General features: G+C 36.6%; 1 protein-coding gene across 3 annotated transcripts in view; it reads left to right on the top strand.

Moving 5' to 3' along the window:
* ANO5 (anoctamin 5) overlaps positions 1 to 19,579 on the top strand; it is a 102,716-nt gene that overhangs the window by 70,817 nt on the left and 12,320 nt on the right. For all 3 annotated transcript variants that reach the window (XM_043451407.1, XM_043451410.1, XM_043451408.1), the window contains 7 exons: positions 1,459 to 1,533; positions 3,326 to 3,548; positions 6,333 to 6,502; positions 7,534 to 7,631; positions 14,649 to 14,779; positions 16,928 to 17,133; positions 18,821 to 18,999. In XM_043451407.1, coding sequence (XP_043307342.1) covers positions 1,459 to 1,533; positions 3,326 to 3,548; positions 6,333 to 6,502; positions 7,534 to 7,631; positions 14,649 to 14,779; positions 16,928 to 17,133; positions 18,821 to 18,999 — 1,082 coding nt within the window. The remainder of the gene's footprint in view (positions 1 to 1,458; positions 1,534 to 3,325; positions 3,549 to 6,332; positions 6,503 to 7,533; positions 7,632 to 14,648; positions 14,780 to 16,927; positions 17,134 to 18,820; positions 19,000 to 19,579) is intronic.

Genomic DNA, 19,579 nt, shown 5'->3' with positions numbered 1-19,579 from the left:
ACTTTATATATAAATTAGTGTGTGTATATATATATATATATATACACACACATATATGAAACACATGCATATATATGGAAATGATACTAAGTTTATGTGTGAAAATTAAAATCGTATTATATTAAGGTAATGAACTTAGGATTGACTGCTTTATTAGACCAAAGTTTATCCATCTAGACCATACTAATTGACTGTAATGGGAAGATAATTGCACTGGTGTCTAGAAAGAAAAGTCTAGATTTTGGGATAACTGGCAAACTGGCTGCATGTTATTAATTAAGTTTTTTGACTTCTTGGTATCTCATTTTTGTTTCACATGAAAATGAAAGGTACTTTGTAATTCTTGGCTGCATATTCTTAGAGTTCTTACCTTGCCATACTCTATAATCACCATGTTACCTGATGCTATTAAAGGGAGATTAGAAAGCCTCTAAAATCTCTTCAGTACAATTCCCTACTCTGTTCAGGACACTATTCTTATGTATAACACTCAAAATTCTCACAGTTCAGGCATTCACTAGAGATGTATTAAATTGCATTGAAACCACACAGAAAATTCAATAAATGAATGAAGAGAAAAATCACCTCAGAAAATATATTAAAAATTTGTGTGGCATTTTGAAATTAATTGAAATATATTAAAATAAATATTATCCTAGTAATGGTATGATATATATCTGTTCATACTTCATGGGATAGAAAAAGAATATAAAAGCAGTTCAGTTGGCTTTGCCAAAAACTATTGACCTAAAACCAAGATGTATTGAATGTTTACATTTGAAACCAGTTAAAAAATATATATATGTATTAGTTCACTGTGAATCATCTACTTCACTTAGCTTTAATGGTTTTGGAAATGAGGTTTTGGTTTTTGTTTTTAACTTCATTGCAGTGCTTCTTCAGTCATTAAGCACAACCTAACCTCTTACATTTGAGTCTGTTAGGAACATGCACATGCATGCATGAAAACCCACACAAGTGTACACACAAATATGCACACACATACAAATACACAAACATTGGATACACACATGTGCATCATCAGATGTATGCACACACATCCTGAAGTTCAGTAGAGTTCTTGGGAAGCCTGCCCAATTCAGTTTAACTCAATTAGAAAATTTTTAACATCATTAAAGTATATCCACTTGAGCAGCAGCCTTCACGTTTTGACTTTGTTTTTCCTGTCTGTGTTGCCCTGAATACCACTAGAATTAGGCACTCAGGAAATAATGTGTATATTATAAGTCTTATCATTTGTAGAATATTCCATCTAGGAATCTTAAAGGTTTCTACCTAAATGTAAGGAACCACTACTAGAATATAGCTTTCCATGAGCTAGGGTGAATCTACTGATTCAGAGCTACTTGAGCTGGGCTTTGTGATTTTGACTACTGCTTGGAATCCCGACTTGGAGGATCGATTTTTAATTTTGCTGTGATTTCTTCAAAATTACAGGAGATGGAACCTTACTTGCCTCTATATAGCCGTCTTCCATGGTACATTTTATCAGGAGTCACAGTGATATTATGGGTGAGCATTCCTTAAAACTGTTGTCATCTATTTGATTTCAGATCATATTGGGGTTACCGCAACAGTTTCATCTGCAATGGCTCGTGTCCCTCTCTTCCCTTCCCCTCCACAGTATTTTGTTTTTATCTTGAATAGAGTGCTTACATAAAATAAACTGTAATTTACATGGATGTGTCATAATTAAACCTTGGAAAAAGAGCTGTGGGGAGAGAAAGGTGCCTTATATTAAAGCCTATTCCTCCTCCTCCCCCAGCTCTTCGTTAATTTGGTGATAACTTGAAATCAGAACAGTATAACAAACAATTTGATTGCAGGCTATTTGGTTAGTTTTTGTAAAAAAATATTAATTTGTCTTTATACCCATCTAGAATATCTATACAGTATCATTAAGGTTCATTCTTTTGCCAAAATAATGAAAGAAAATGTTACATCTTCTACTTAAAGAATTTAATTAGTATATCCCATTGTTAGGGAGTCAGATTTTCTCCATGCTTTTAACCCAATAGCTTCCTCCATCTTCATAATCTATTTCCTGCCTTCCCTTTCCAAATCTATGCCCTCTTACAGTTGACCTTTAATTTTAGGAAACAGACAAAGTTACCCTCTGAGATATTAGCCTGTTGAAGTATAAATAATTGACAGTTGTAGACTATTGATTAACCTCACTACTCCATGTTGTCCCACCCATAATTTTTTTTTATCTTTAACCTTTTTTATTAAAGGCAGTGGTTTTTCTATTTAAATGTGTATTTTCCTAGATGATATAACAAGGATTTTAGGAGAGATGATAGAATTAAAAGGGGTTATAATCCATTGGGGACACTAAATGAAAAATATTCTAGTGTGATAAGATCACTGTCATTTATTTCTAGTACTCATTTAATTTTATTCAGTTCCTCAACTTTCACAATAAAATTCTCCTATCATTGTTATAAAGATCTTTGTGATTTTGCAATATGGGAAGGTATAAAATTTATACTGGATCTATACAAATATCTAAACTACCAGGCTTATCAGACTGCTAATGGCAATATTGTAAGAGAAAATAAAATTGAATTTTTAAACATATTTTTCTTGAGAAAGTATGTAATCTTCACAATACATATTTAACTAAAGCAGAGATTACCAAACGTTTGCTGTAAAGGATATATTATAGGTTTTGTGGGCCACAAATAGTCTCTTACACATAATTGTCTTCTTTATGATCTTTTAAAAATGCAAAAAAAGAAGAAATCTTAGAGGGCTACCCAGGAACAGGTAAGGCCACAGTCAGATGCTGGCTTGCTGGCTAATTTTCCAACTTGTTCAAGAGGGTGGACTTAAAGGATGAGCAACGAGCACTTTTCTATTTTCTACTCACTCAGCTGCTACCATACGCCTTATCTCTAACCTTTTTACTTTCCTAGTTTTCACTTCCTGCCGTTTATACCATTTACAGGGAGAGGGGGCTTCCCTGGTGGCTCAGCGGTAAAGAATCCGCCTGCCAAGCAGGAGATGTGGGTTTGATCCCTGGGTCAGGAAGATCCCCTGGAGAAGGAAATGGCAACCCAGTCTTCTTGCCTGGGAAATCCCATGGACAGAGGAGCCTGGTGGGCTACAGTCTATGAGATCGCAAGAGTTGAACAGGACTGAGCAACTAAACAACAATAGTGAGAGGAACGGGCTTGGCTTGCTCTCCACGTCAGATCTGCTAAACTTAATATATGAGCCGAAGAGAAGAGTATGTTTCAGCTCTGTATACGTTGCCCAGATACAGAGACCAGAGTGACCAGTTTTTGTTTCCCTTCCCCAGATGGCTCTGATTGTCGCGTGTATGGTAGCTGTGATTGTATACCGCCTGTCAGTCTTTGCTACATTTGCTAGCTTCATGGAAAGTGAAGCATCCTTAAAGCATGTCAAAAGTTACCTCACTCCCCAGATAGCCACATCTCTCACTGGATCGTGCTTGAACTTCATTGTCATCTTGATCTTGAATTTCTTTTATGAAAAGATATCTGCCTGGATTACAAAAATGGGTAAGCTGGCCAAATCATTAGTATGACTCTGAAAAAGAATTCCTACCAATGTTACACCTTCATTCTGGATCAGCCCCCAGGGAGTTCTTTTCAAAGCACATTTCAAGACTGTTTTGCTCTACAGGTAGACACATAGCCTGGTACTTCAGAATTCCCTAACAGCTACATTCAGGCCTATTATAATGGAAGCAGGAAGAAGAACTAAAAGGAATTAGGCCTCTGTAGATCTTTTTTGAGTATTCTTGCCTTGATCCTTCCTTGATGGGATTAATTGAAGCCTAAATAAAATTCTCACACATTTCTCAAGACACAGATAATTTTTATTTCTTGTATACTGTTTTTGGGAGGTGTTGAATTTTGAAAGCCTCTGTCAGAAAAGCAGAACAATCAGGTCCTCCTGAATAAATCTAAAAGTTAGTGCTTTTCTTTTCAGTTGCCATGTCTTAGGAGCTGGATTATGTTCTTGTGAAAATTTCTCCTAAAGCCAGGAGGGAAGGTGAAGAGGTCCCCAGGTGGAATGGGAGGTTCATTTGGGGAGAGTAGCACAGTTGTTTCTGCCATTGCCCCCAGTGAGGTGGAGACGAAATCAGAGACAGCTCCTGCCTCACCTTCTTCTGTGACTGCCCTCTCCAAGAGCTTCTGCCTCTCTCCAAATCTGTGCACTGTCATTGGACCAGCACAGTATTTACTCAGCACTAGGGTAAACACTGGAGAAGGAAATGGCAACCCACTCCAGTATGCTTGCCTGGAGAACCCTGAGGACAGAGGAGCCTGCTGGGCTGCTGTCCATGGGGTCCCACAGCGTCAGACAGTACTGAAGCAACTTAGCACGCATGCATGCATTGGAGAAGGAAATGGCAACCCACTCCGGTGTTCTTGCCTGGAGAAGCCCAGGGACGGGGGAGCCTGGTGGGCTGCCGTCTATAGGGTCACACAGAGTCGGACACGACTGAAGCGACTTAGCAGCAGCAGCAGCAGGGTAAACACTGGGAAGTCACTGCCATTAAATATTCTTCTCATATTTGGAGTTCGCAACAGTGTGTGTGTGTATGTGTGTATACATATATATGTGTGTGCGTGTGTATGGTATATATTAGCACCTAAAACCCAAGCACCTAAAAATACCTTAGCTTTCATCACTGAGAAAAATCACCTGTACTCACATTAGAGATTTTGTAGGAATGCAACTAAATTTTAGTAAAGTGGAGGAGTTATCTGTGTCTTCAGAATATGTGTCACCATTTCCATGTTGCTGAACATGTCCTGGTTTTGGCTGGATCAGCTCATATCCTTGGAAGATCATCATCTCAGAAAAACATGGTCCCTTACTCTTTCACAGCTCATGCCATTCTCCTATGGTGTGAAGAGACTCTTAACATTTTCTTATCTTTGGAGTTCATTAAGCGGTAGATCATGATCATCCACTTTATTTATTTATTTTTCCATTTATTTTTATTCGTTGGAGGCCAATTACTTTACAATATTGTAGTGGCTTCTGCCATACATCGACACGAATCAGCCATGGATTTACATGTGTTCCCCATCCTGATCCCCGCTCCTGCCTCCCTCCCCATCCCATCCCTCTGGGCCCTCCCAGTGCACCAGCCCTGAGCACCCGTCTCATGCATCCAACCTGGGCTGGTGATCTGTTTCACCCTTGATAGTATACTTGTTTCAATGCTGTTCTCTCAAAACATCCCACCCTCACCTTCTCCCACAGAGTCCTAAAGTCTGTTCTGTACATCTGTGTCTCTTTTTCTGTTTTGCATATAGGGTTATCCTTACCATCTTTTTAAATTCCATATATATGCATTAGTATACTGTTCAGAGAAATGCAAATCAAAACCACAATGAGGTACCATTACACGCCAGTCAGGATGGCTGCTATCCAAAAGTCTACAAGCAATAAATGCTGGAGAGGGTGTGGAGAAAAGGGAACCCTCTTACACTGTTGGTGGGAATGCAAACTAGTACAGCCACTATGGAGAACAGTGTGGAGATTTCTTAAAAACCTGGAAATAGAACTGCCATATGACCCAGCAATCCCACTCCTGGGCATACACACCAAGGAAACCAGATCTGAAAGAGACACGTGCACCCCAATGTTCATCGCAGCACTGTTTATATGTTTATATGCCACTGTTTGCATGACATTGTTTTAAAAATTGATAATCCCATTTAATTCATGAGAGGGAAGCACAATTCAATGTGGAAATCACCCTCTGCCCTTTATATGATTTACTTTGTTTAAACTGTATTGGAAATAGACAAGAGAGATCTGAAATGTTTACGGGATATCATGTAGTGATATGGAGACAGAAATGGCAACCCACTCCAGTACTCTTGCCTGGAGAATCCCTTGGACAGAGGAGCCTGGTGGGCTACAGTGCATGGGGTCGCAGAGTCGGACACGACTGAGTGTGCGCACACACACACACAGATATCCTGGGAATCATGGAGATGAGCAGGAGGCGCTTCAGTTTGATAAGGGTTTGAATTCCATATTCTGACTGTGTGGCCCCAGGCAAGTATTTCACCCCTCTAAACATACTAATGATGGCTTCCCAGGCTTCTCTGGTGATGAGATTAATGCAATGCCGGTCCTAAAAAGCCTAGTACACTTCCATAGCTACTTAATATTGGTCAGTTAGGAACTGAGTGGGGAGCATTTCAATACACTGAGTAATATGACTAGCTATCCACTTGTCCCGGGGAGTAAAACATTTTAAGAAGAAACAGGGAGGCACATTATTAACCTTGTTTTTTTTTTTTTTTTTAAATCAGAAATTCCTCGGACTCACCAGGAGTATGAGAGCAGTCTTACCTTGAAAATGTTCCTGTTTCAGTTTGTAAATTATTATTCATCCTGCTTTTACGTAGCATTCTTTAAAGGGAAGTTTGTGGGATATCCCGGAAAATACACATATTTGTTTGGTGTGTGGAGAAGTGAAGAGGTAAGAATTCTCTAAAGAGGTGATATTTACGGCTTCAGTAACTCACTGTTAGTTCAGGACCTTTAGGTGTGCCCCATACTTACTCAAATTTTATCAAGTTTCAAGAAAAGTCTAAGATACTGACTGTCCATGGAGCATATTGGTCTTAGAATCCTGCTGATAGACTCTCCCGTTTGTTTGGGGAAAGAAAGTTATGTTGTACCTATTGTTTGATATAAAACATGAGCTATGAACTGGAATAAGTAAGTTCTATATTCCTGAAGGCTTCCAGCAAAGGATGAATGATAACTTCCTAGAGGTACAGCAGAAAATGCTCCCCATATGGGTATAGAATTAGACCAGCTCAGTGATTTCCAAATCTGGCTTGCTACCAGGTCACATGAAGAAAATAACAACTTCCAGCCCTAACACAGATAGAAAGATTCGGAATTTTCTAAGAATAAGGCCCAGAAACCTGTCTTTTTCTTTCTTTCTTTTTTTTTTTTTTAAACATATTCCACAGCTAAATCTAATGCAACTAGATGGCTTCCCTTAGTAGCTCTGTTGGTAAAGAATATGCCTGCAATGCAGGAAACCCGGGTTTGATTCCTGGGTGGGGAAGATCCCCTGGAGAAGGAAATGGCAACCCACTTCAGTATTCTTGCCTGGAGAATCCCCATGGACAGAGGAGCCTGGCGGGCACAGTCCAACCCACTCCAGTATTCTTGCCTGGAGAATCCCATGGACAGAGGAGCCTGGCGGGCACAGTCCAACCCACTCCAGTATTCTTGCCTGGAGAATCCCCATGGACAGAGAAGCCTAGCGGGCACAGTCCATGGGGTCTCAAGAGTCGGACACGGCTTAGTGACTAAATCACCACCACCACCACTGTGATCATGCTCGAAACTTGGGACTAAATATCCCTTTGTATCATTTAATATCTGTTCCAATACAAATCTTCAGATTCTCACCTTCTGGTTTGAGTTTCCTTTTGTCGCAAAAGTCCATCTTTTCATCATTCACTTAATTTTTCTCCTTTTTCTTCCTGCTAGTGTGATCCTGCAGGCTGTCTAGTAGAACTGACAACCCAGTTGACCATTATAATGACTGGGAAACAGATCTTCGGAAACGTTAAAGAGGCCATTTATCCGTATGTATGACTTACAAGTTTTTGCTTTATTTAAGTAACCATGAGAGATTTCCTCTGAAAGAAGGTGAAATTCTTTGAGTATCATGGTGCCTTTGTTAGCTAACGTCTAAGTCAACAGCAATAACAACAAAAAATTCACTTTAAAAAAATATTTATTTATTTTAATTGGAGGATAATTATAATATTGTGGTGGTTTTTGCCATACATCGACATGAATCAGCCACGGGTGCACGTGTTTCCCCCCATCCTGAAATCCCCTCCCACCTCCCTTCCCACCCCATCCCTCTGGATTGTCCCAGAGCATTGGCTTTGAGTGCCCTGCTTCATGCATTGAATTTGCACTGGTCATCTGTTTTACATGGGGTAATATACATGTTCAATGCTATTCCACTTTTAATCAACAGTCAAATGTATATAAAGGTAATACAGATTTTTAAATATGCATCTCTGTTTGCTTGAGTGAAGTTTATTTCACTCAATATATTAATATTTCACTGGGAAATTAAATGTTATATGCTCTGTAAATTATTCTACAGTTGCATTTTATTTCTCAAAATTACTGGAAGTCAAACTCTTTGAAAATATCTGTGTGTCATGGACACATCTGTTACTGAACCAAAGTCGGGTCCACTTGCCTGCCCACAATAAAGTCAATCTACCCACACCAGATTGTGGTAAAGGAAAGTGCAGTGTTTATTGTTCAGCTCAGTTCAGTAGCTCAGTCGAGTCCGACTCTTCGCGACCCCATGAACTGCAGCATGCCAGGCCTCCCTGTCCATCACCAACTCCCGGAGTCCACCCAAACCCATGTCCATCAGGTTGGCGATGCCATCCAACCATCTCGTCCTCTGTCATCCCCTTCTCCTCCTGCCCTCAATCTTTCCCAGCATCAGGGTCATTTCAAATGAGTCAGCTCTTTGCATGAGGTGGCCAAAGTATTGGAGTTTCAGCTTCAACATCAGTCCTTCCGATGAACACCTAGGACTGATCTCCTTTAGGATGGACTGGTTAGACCTCCTTGCAGTCCAAAGGACTCTCAAGAGTCTTCTCCAACACCACAGTTCAAAAGCATCAATTCTTCAGTGCTCAGCTTTCTTTATAGTCCAACTCTCACATCCATACATGACTACTGGAAAAACCATAGCCTTTACTAGATGGACCTTTGTTGGCAAAGTAATGTCTCTGCTTTTTAATATGCTATCTAGGTTGGTCATAACTTTCCTTCCAAGGAGTAAACGACTTTTAATTTTGTGGCTGCAATCACCATCTGCAGTGATTTTGGAGCCCAGAAAAATAAAGTCAGCCACTGTTTCCCCATCTATTTCCCATGAAGTGATGGGACCGGATGCCATGATCTTAGTTTTCTGAATGTTGAGCTTTAAGCCAACTTTTTCACTCTCTTCTTTCACTTTCATCAAGAGGCTCTTTAGTTCTTCACTTTCTGCCATAAGGGTTGTGTCATCTGCATATCTGAAGTTTATTGTAATGTGCCATAAAATAGTCTGGGACAGCTAGTGCTGAAAAAGCCTGGACTCCCCGATGGGTTTCAGGAAAGCATTTTCAAAGTCCGGGTGACCTTGGGGGTGGTCATAGGATATGTGATCAGCTCGTGCACAGTTCTCTGATTGGTTGATGCTGACATAACAGGGCGATGTCACAGAGGTAAACATTATAAATCCTAAGGAGTCGTGGGGGTATATGCTTATGGTCATTAAGTAGTTAACATCTTCCATTTGGTGGAGGTTTTCATATCTGTGAAACAACTCAGGAAATGTCCCTCAGATAATATTATCTAATTCCTTCAAAGAGGAGCTAAAGCAGATGATATGGGGAGGAGTCTGTCCCAGGAAGGCCCCACAGGGTCCTGCTCAACTATACATCTAGGCACGAAAATCGGTTATGAATTAAATGCTGGCACATGAAGGGATCACTCTCTGTCCCCAAAGTATAGCAATAATGAATGCATTGTTTAAAAAAAAAAAAAAAGAAAAAGAAGAAGAGAGAAAGCAAACCAAAATGACAGTTGTAAGATGAAAATTCCCATGGATAGAAAGAGAGAGAATTATAAGCCTGTAATATTGCAGGGCTCCGAGTTAGGAAATGACACTGTTGGGGTATTAACACCTATAGGATGAACTAGACTGGAAGTGGAGCATTTGAAACAGGGCACTAGTCAGTCTAATAGTACTTAAATCCAGGGGCTGGGTTTATTCTTACTCATGAAAGGTGATTGAAAGCACCCTCTCAACCTGCTCTCACCCACCCCAACAGTTTCCCAGTACTCCTGGGGTGCTATTTCATGTGCCAACAAAGGAAGAACATAGATGTTATCCTTTCAAACAGTATTTGATACACCACATCCCTAATATTGCCACAGAGAAATAATGCCAAACTAATGCCAAGTTGTTATTTTAAATCCTAGCTCTAGATTGAGAACCTGGAGGGAAGAATGGAGTTAAACCCCTAAACCAAACAGAAGAGGAAAATTAATATTTGCAGAGAGGAAAGGAGACAGACAGGGCAGTAGAAGAAAAGAGAAACAAGTAAATTTAAGCCTGCAAACCAAAATTTGAAAACTTAAATGAGATGTAACGCTACAAAGGTCGCTAACAAAATCAGTTCTTAGAAAGTAAACTTACTCCAGGTGGAAGATTCTGACAAAGTCTAATAGTATAGGAGGAGGTGATATTGTCAATAAAAAGGGTCAGGAAATACTTTAAATAAACATAGACATAAATGAAATAAGAACAAATGAATATCAAAAAGAATCAATTATTAATATATAAAAGTGAAAAATCACACTTTAAATAAAGAGTACAATACATGGGATCCATTACAGACTGGACACAATTGAAGAGTAAACTAGTGAATTGGAAAACAGTACTGAGAAATTCCCACATTGTGCAGTGGAACAGAGAGACAGTGAGGTTAAAAAAATTAAAGTGGCAGGGGGGCTATATAAAGTGGCTTCCACATTAATATCCTAGTAGTTTCAGGGGAAAAAATGAATGAATAGTGGAGGAAAAAATTCTTTGAATAGGTAATTGCTGAAAATTTTCTGAAATTAATAAAAATATGAGTTCCAGAAATGAAAATGAATCCAAAGTATGAAGCAAGATAAACTAAATTCATAATTGGATATGTTATGGTCAATCTATAGAACATCAGGGATAAAAGCATCTTAAAATCTTTCAGAAGAAAAAGGAATGCCACCTATATTCAACAGATTTCTTACCAATAACATTACATGCAAAAGTATTCTCAAGATTCTTAGTGAAAAAAAAGTTCACCTTAGATTTCTAGAAGCATTTTAATTATTACATAAAGTACAGGTGAAATAAAGGCATTTTTAGACATGAAAGAAAAATAAGAGTTTACGTTCATAGACCCTCACTGGAAGAACTACTGAAAGAAGAAATGGAAGTATGGAATGGAAGAAACATTGTCAGTACAGCAGTTGATAGTTCAGAGAAATGCACTTTGATACAAATCTTCAAAATGTGGAAAATTTGTATGCTGAAAACCACAAATCCTGTTGAAAAAAATTATATCTGTTTGAGTGGAGAGGAATATTGTGTTGATGGATTGAAAGATTCAGCTTAGTAAAGATGCCAGTTATCCCCCAAATTAATAAATAGATCTGTTGCTCCAATCAAAATATCTGCAGGATTTTAGTAGATATAGTGAAGCATATGCTCAAATTTATATTGAAGACAAATTAACTAGAATGGTCAAAGCAAATTTGATAAAGAAGAATAAAGTTGGGGAAATTGACATTATTCAATATCTCTCAGTCATGTACAACTCTTTGTGACCCCATGGACTGTATCACTCCAGGCTTCACTGTCCATGGTTTTAAGACTTAACTATAAAACCATATTAATCAACTCAGGACTGGTGAAAGGATAGACATATAAACCAAATGGAACAGAGACTGAAGAAATAAATCCACACAAATATAGCTATTTTACTTTTTTTTTCATTTATTTTTAGCTATTTTACTTTTGACAAAGGTGCAGAAACAATTCATTAAAAACTGATTTTTTTCAATAGCTAGTGCTAGAACAATTGGGCATCCATATACAAAATAACAAAACTCCATGTACTCTGACTCTTCACTCAAAAATTAACTCAAAAGAATCATAGATGATATAACCATTTTTCTTTTTTGGAAAAAGCAGGGAAGTTATTACAGAATTCAAGATAATGGTTACTAAATAGGAAATTAAGAGGTTTGTAATTAGAATGGAGCACATAGATGTGCTTCTGTGATTCCTGAAAAAATTCTTCCTTGAATTGGATGGTCTCCTTTCCTTTGTGACTCCAGCTACCATCTTGTTGGTATTGTCTCAAAAATCTCAGGGGTTCTCTTCCCTTTTTATCATTCCTTTTTTTCTTTGTATTTCAGTTTTGATATAAGCAGCATATAAGTGTTCCTTCTAATTAACACATTTGACACCATGCTTTTATATTGCTTATTAGTTAATTTTTTCCAGTTTGGAGAGTATAAATAGTATCTCATTTTGCTCTTATTTTGCATTTTCTTGATTAATAACATGAATAAGTCTTTTGACCATACAAATGAGATGCTGTTCATGTTCTTTAATCATTTTTCTCCTTGTCTGTTTATATTTTTTCTAACTGATTTGTAGGAATACTCTATAACTTTGGTTACTGTGTTTTTGTTTGCTTGCTTTTTGGTTATATGTGCTGCAAGTACCTTATCCCAGCACAAGTTTTTCTAATAGTATCTTTAATCAGTTTCTCATGTTCAGTACTACAGACATTTTGGACCAGATAATTGTTTGGTATTGGAAGCTCCCTTTGCACTGTAAGATGTTTAGCAGCATCCTTGAACTCTACCTACTATATTCCAGTAGCCCACCTTCTCCCCAGTTGTGACAACCAGATGCTTCAAATAATGTCCCATGTGGGCTAAATCGCTTCCAGTCTGGAACCACTTCTGTAGATGGACAAAAGTCCATACTTTTAATATAGTGGAGTTTTTATCAACTCTTTCTTTAATGGTTTAGCATTTTTAAAGTCTTGTTCAATACATCCTTTCATACCTCAAGATCAAAAACCAATTCTCATGTACTTATATTTAAATATTTTTAATATTGTAGCATTACTATTGCCTTTCTCTTTTAAATTCTTAATATACTATGGAAGGGATTTTCATGTTTGCTATAAAAGGTCCAATTTCATTTCTTACACACATAACTTCATGTTGCCATTTATTGAAAGTCCCTTTTCCCCACTGTCTATCATCTGCAACATTGTTTATGCCAAACAGCAAATGCAAGGTTATAATCGGCCTCCATTCTGTTCCAGAATTCGTCTATCCCTACGCCAGTACCACAGGGCCTCCCTCGGGGCTCAATGGTGACGAACCCCCCTGCAGTGCAGGAGCCGCAGGAGACACGGGTTCAATCCCTCGGTTGGGAAAATCCACCGGAGGAGGGCTTGGCAACCCACTCCCGGATTCTTGCCTGGAGAACCCCATAGACAGAGGACCTGGCGGGCCATAGTCCGTGGGGTCACAGAGAGTCAGACACCACTGAGTGACTTAGCGCCAGGCACACCAGTACTGCACTCCCTCCGTTAAGACAACTTTATCATTAACTCTTCATATGTGGTGGGGTCAGTTACTTATTTTTTATCTATGGAAACGTCTTCACTATCCTTTGTCTTTCATCTTTCTGCGTAAATTTTAGAAACATCTTGGCAGAATTCACATGGAAAAGTATTTTGGGTTTTGATTGGAATTATGCTTCAATTGTTTCAGTAAAAACACCTAACATTATATTATGCCAGGTCTTTTTATTCACAAACATATATTTTGGACATTAATGACTTTAAATATTTGAAGTTCAGCATATAGGTCTTCTAAATCTCTGATCAAATCCATTTCTAGATACTTTTAATTGCTATTGTAAATGGTACCTTTTAAAAATTATATTTTCTACTATGTTTTGTGAATGTATAGGAATGCAATATATTGATAAACTCTTATTATTTGTAATAATTTTTGTCTATATTCATTTGAGTTTTCTAGGCAAGCAGTCCATTCACATTACTGTTTGTCATCATAGATTTCTCTTTCATTTCCAGTTCTTTTGACTTTTTCTTTTTCATTTTATTGTTTGGCTAAGATCTCCATTAAAGTCTTGAATGTGATCATATACACTCTTATTTTTACCTTAATTCTAAAGGGAATTCTGCTAATTTTTCCCTACTAAGAATTATGTTTAGCCCAGGATTTTGGTAGATGCTTTTGGTCAAACTGAGGCAATTTTCTTCTTTTCCTTCTTTTCTATCATAAATAGGTTTTAATAGGTTGTTGAAATACATCAAATGCATTTTTCTGCATTACTCACCATGATTTTATAATTTTCTCCTTAAATGTGTTAATATGATCTCTTACATGGATTGAGTTTTTAATTTTGAAAAAGTCTTTTCTTAGGTAATCCAATATATCATGATATATTAAATTATATATATATTATGTATGTATTATGTATATATTTATATATAGAATTGAATTAGGTAATATCTTATGTAGGATTATTATATTTATTGTCATGTGTTAGATAAACTTCTGTATTCCCTTGTCATACATTTTCTCTTGTAACCCATTTCTCTTTCCCCCAAGTGCCTTAGTATCACAGCATCATTGAGGTTAGTGAACTAAATATGTAAAAACAGTCCTGTGGTGGCCTCTCCTCCATGTGCCCTTTAAAGAACTGTCTCTGAGTAAATACATTACCCTGCAGAGGCAGGGTTGTCTTCCTTTCTTAATCATCCAGATAAAGATCTTCTGTCCTTAGCAAATAGATGTGAACAGAACACTAGATTTTGACTTGGACTTTAGTTGCAGTCACGTCTTTCTCTACTTGTTCTGTGATCTAAACTTACTTGCCCTCCCTCACCTCCATTTTTTAGATCTAATACTCTGATTCTCTGACCCCTTTCTCTTAAATCCTATTTCATGTTTACTTTTATCACTTCCAACAGCTTGGTTCTGAATTGGTGGAGACGCCGAAAAGCCCGAACCAACTCTGAAAAGCTATACAGTCGATGGGAGCAGGATCATGACCTTGAAACTTTTGGTTCTCTTGGGTTATTCTATGAGTATTTGGAAACAGGTAATTTTCAACCTCTGCCTTGAAACATGAAAGAAGCTGAGTAAAATAAGTGTTTTTCACCTCTTAATATTTTTCCTACCTTGCACATAGTAGGTGTTCAATAAATCATTGGATAGTGGATGAAAAGATTGGTGGCTAAATATGGAAAAAAATTGACTCAGTATTTCTATTTTCCCCAAATATAATGCAGGATGAAATTTAGTTTCAAAACAGCAATCTCAGATATTTTTCCTATCAATTTAATGTTAATATGATATATTCTGCTTTTTTTTTTATGCTTTGGTGATTGCTCATAGAGGGAATACAATGAAAAACATTACTGGAGTCTGACATACAGTTAGTGTATATCCTTTTTTCAGGCTGAAAAGAATGAAGCTAAAAGTAGATATGCAAGGGAAAACCAAACTGGACATAAAAAACACATAAAATATTCTAGGATTGAAGAGAGGTTGGGATGAAATTTTAAGAGAGAGAACCCCAGGACTGATTGTGGAATCTACTTAGAGTGTTTCCTCTCAAATGACCTCTCTGCTGTTTTGGTGAAATTAAAGAGGACAGTTTTCCCAGCTTATTTTCATGGCCCATAAAAGTCATGGTAGAATAAATGAGATGATCTGAATTTGTTACTGTTTCTCCACTGAAATACGTACATATGATAGCTGAATTAAAATAGGTATATTTGGGCAAATAGGAAGATGTCTACAGTTATAAAACTAGGCAGTCCTTGATTTGTGGACTCATAAGGCTGTAATTTTTAAATAATTGTGTATGTTTCAAGTGAATTTTTACATAAATGTGTCAGAGGTTATAACTGAAAGTAAAAGATGAAATCAGTGTTTCATAACAAGATTAATTATTGAGACCCAACTAAGAGTTAATTTATTCTTGTTGTTTTACATACTGTATCTCTAATCTTAAAACATTTACTGAACAGTCATTATTCACTGCATTTTATTTGAAAGAATACTGAAGCTTGGAAAAGTTATTTGCCATGGGCCACAGAGATTATAGGTAAAGATCTGAGATTTGAACCTAGAAATTCAAGCTGTTTCTGCATCACACTTCACCTTAATTTTCTGTTTCTTGGTTCAGTAGAGAAGTTAGGAAGGAGGCAGTTTGTTCTCTTGGATTAGTAGATGAAAAGACTGGTGCTAATGAGAAAGTATTATGAGAAATCTTGAAATCCAGAAACACTCAAGATCTATCTAAAAATAGAGGACTAGTGGAAGATTCCTTTTTCTTTTTTCCTATGGTGGAAAGTCATCTTTGTCTCATTGTTTTTTGGTTCTCTCCTGTGGGAAGTACAGTCTGCCAGCTACGTGGGTTCTTTTACCCCAAGCGCTGATGGAAACAAAAGGAGAAACATGGAGAAATAAGCCAGCTTATATCGGTGTGAAGCCTTAGTGAGGAAAGACAGTAAAACATACTCAGAAAGATGTCAAGTTAGTACAGAGGACCGGTACCTTAAAAAATACCTCATTCTAGGATATCTGTATTTCCTTTGCTCACATGCAACTTATATATATTTCTGATGTTTATATGGTTCATTTTCTGATTTATTCTCAAATGTCTTGTTTATACTACCTTCTCCTCTGTTAGCATCTTCAAATCTTAAATAATGCATTCATTCATAAGGCTTATAGTTGAGTACTTTTATATACTCAGAACATACAAATGAGTCAGTAATTATTTCTGATCTTAAAAAGTACATAGGTCAGTAAAATAGAAAGCTTGATTACCCCACAGATGTGCCAATACCAATATAAATACTAGACTAGAAGACCTAAACATAGGTCATAATAATAAAAGACTGTGTTTTTTTAAAAAAAAAAAAAAAAGACTGTGTTTTATGAATAAGAAGACTATCTTATCTAACAAGAATAGATGCTTTTTTCAGACAAGCAGATCTTAAAAGAAACAGCAGGGATAGAACTGAGCTGTGCATGACTAATTTCTCCTTCCTGTTCTAGTAAGCAATAAGTCACTGTGCTTCCTCTAGGAAAGGGGAAGAAGGCAGCTGGAAGGAGGCCTGGAGGGTGTTGCTGGTGTAGATCCCTTCAAAATCAAGGAAGTGGCAGGAGTTAGGCTGACTATTCCCTTTTCCCCTCCACGATGATGAGTTTGTGAATTTGTCTTTTGTCCCCGCAGTTATCCAGTTTGGATTTGTTACATTATTTGTGGCCTCTTTTCCTTTGGCCCCTCTTCTCGCGCTCCTGAATAACATAATAGAGATTCGAGTGGATGCCTGGAAGCTTACGACTCAGTACAGGAGACCTGTAGCTGCGAAGGCTCATAGCATAGGTGTTTGGCAAGACATTCTTTACGGAATGGCTGTCCTTTCTGTTGCAACTAATGTAAGTAGACCTATTTCAGTGGAAACTGTACTTGATGATTTTTTTCTTGGGGGTAGGGAGATCATGTATAATGTTTAACTCAATATTTACATTGATTTCATCATGGTGACCTTCATAAAGACAAAACATCCCTAAACTTTTATGTGCTAAACAACACAGACAAATCTGTGACATGCAAACCCTTAGAAATACAAGGAAAATTGTAAAACATGCTTATTAAAATACCATCATAGCTATACCACCTGAGAAAGTAGACAGAAAATAAGTAACAGTATAAAGAATATAAGTAATATAATTAAAGCTTGATTATACATAAAGTTATGTAGTACAAATAGAATATACAACATTTACCTGTTATTTTTATGGAGCACTTATTAAAAATGGTCATAAAACTGAATTCCCAAAAGCTGAAATTTTACAATGCATATTCACATACAATATGGTATGAAAAATGAATTTGATAATAAGATAGCCAAAAAAGAAAATTTAGCCACTTAATATTCATGCTTCCAAGAAAGCTTATTGCACAAAGAAGAAATAAAATTGAAATTACAAGGAGAACTTAATTAAAATGAAAACTCATACGAATCTGCTAAAACCATATTTATAAAAAGTGTATACCAGTAAATGCTTGTATTATTGAAAAGAAGGAAAATATGAACTGAGCCTGTTATATGAAACTAAGAAAAAATGTAAAACTCATCAATAGAAAGTGGTAAGAAAGAAAGAATAAAGGTATAGGCAGAAATAATCACATTAGAAGACAAATAAAAGGTAATATAATTGCTAAATAAATCAAGAGTTGGTTCATTGAAAAGATAAACAAAATTCTGACAATCTCAAAAAAGAATTACAATGTACAGGTGAGAAAATTATAAAAATGCTATATATATATATTTATTCTAATACATTTTAAAATCTGTTTGAAATTGTCACTTTTTTAGAAAATAAAACTGCCAAAATGTGCTCAGTAAGTGATATAAAACATGAAATGTACCAGTAGCTATAGAAGCAATATAAATAAAATATTAATAAAAATATTAAACATTAATAAAATATTTAAAATTAATAAAAGATTAAAGTATTAAAAATCTATAACTAAAAATGTAGATGGCAGAGCAAAATGATTTTAAATTGACTCATCTTACCTAAAGGGAACATGACATTTACACTATTCCAGAGCTTAGGAAATGATGGGAAAAATACCATTCCTACAGAATCAAATACTGAAATTAATTGCACTGAACAATGGGAAATTTACCAGTACATGGTCTTCTGTTTCTCCATTCCTCATTCCCTATACACCCCCTGCCACACATACACAGAGTCTGTCCTATCTTATGAAATTGATCCAGGCAAGTAAAATTTGGTTAAAGAGAGTAAGAAATGTGAGAAATAGCTATGCAAGATGGAAAGAGACAGATACAGGTATGGTGTTTTTGGAAACAAACAATGAGGTTAAAATTTCAATGTAACTCTTTCTAGCTATGAAATCTTGTAATACTGATCATACACCATAAGTGAACTATTTCATGTTTTAGGTCAAAGACTCATATGTTAACATGATTGGTAATAGCATAGTAGTAATTTTGCATCCTTAAGGCACAAAGATCTGAACGATATGCAAATCAGACTTTGATAAAACTGCATTATTAGCTCATGATTTTCCTCTTGCTTTGTCCTTTAGGCTATTATTGTTGCATTTACATCGGACATGATTCCCCGTTTAGTTTATTACTATGCCTACTCAGTAAACGAAACTTGGCCTATGAGAGGATATGTCAATAACAGCCTGTCAGTATTCCTCATAGCCGATTTTCCAAACAACACTGTACCTTCGGAAAAACGAGACTACAACACTTGCAGGTTTTCTCTTGTTTTCATTTTGCTTTTTAAATGTATTTGTTAAGTTCTCTGTTTTCTTCATGTCTTAACAAAAATTTACTTGGGGCCATAAAAATCTTGGATAAAGTACATCAGTTCTAAAATCCATACATTGTATGGTTCTGATTTGAAAAAAGTAGAATACTCAAAAGTAATAGAATACTATGGGTAAAGATAATGTCGATTTTTAATTGTTTCTTATTTTCTAAATTTATTGGAAAAATTTTCTCCAGCAAATGTCCCCTTGATTCAAGCTTTAATGTCTATAGATCACACAGCATGGTCATATTATATGTGCATTCAATCTACTTGAATTTAACTATGTGTCCTCAAACAGAGAGGAAGAGAGAAAGAACAATATAGTTGGTCCATTAGCCATCCCATCTGAAAGGTTTCTTCAATGTAGGGAGTGTGAAATTGGATTTGTAAACCTGTTCTTTTCACACTCTGTGTCTCATGAACTGTGAGGATCTTTTTGCTTTAGGATTTAAAGATCATTTATACATATACACACACATATATGTGTATATGTGTGTGTGTGTGTATATATATGTGTGTATAT

This window comes from Cervus canadensis, chromosome 29 (assembly GCF_019320065.1).
Source record: "Cervus canadensis isolate Bull #8, Minnesota chromosome 29, ASM1932006v1, whole genome shotgun sequence".
NCBI classification, from domain to species: domain Eukaryota; kingdom Metazoa; phylum Chordata; class Mammalia; order Artiodactyla; family Cervidae; genus Cervus; species Cervus canadensis.
This window is presented reverse-complemented; position numbering and strand designations above follow the sequence as displayed.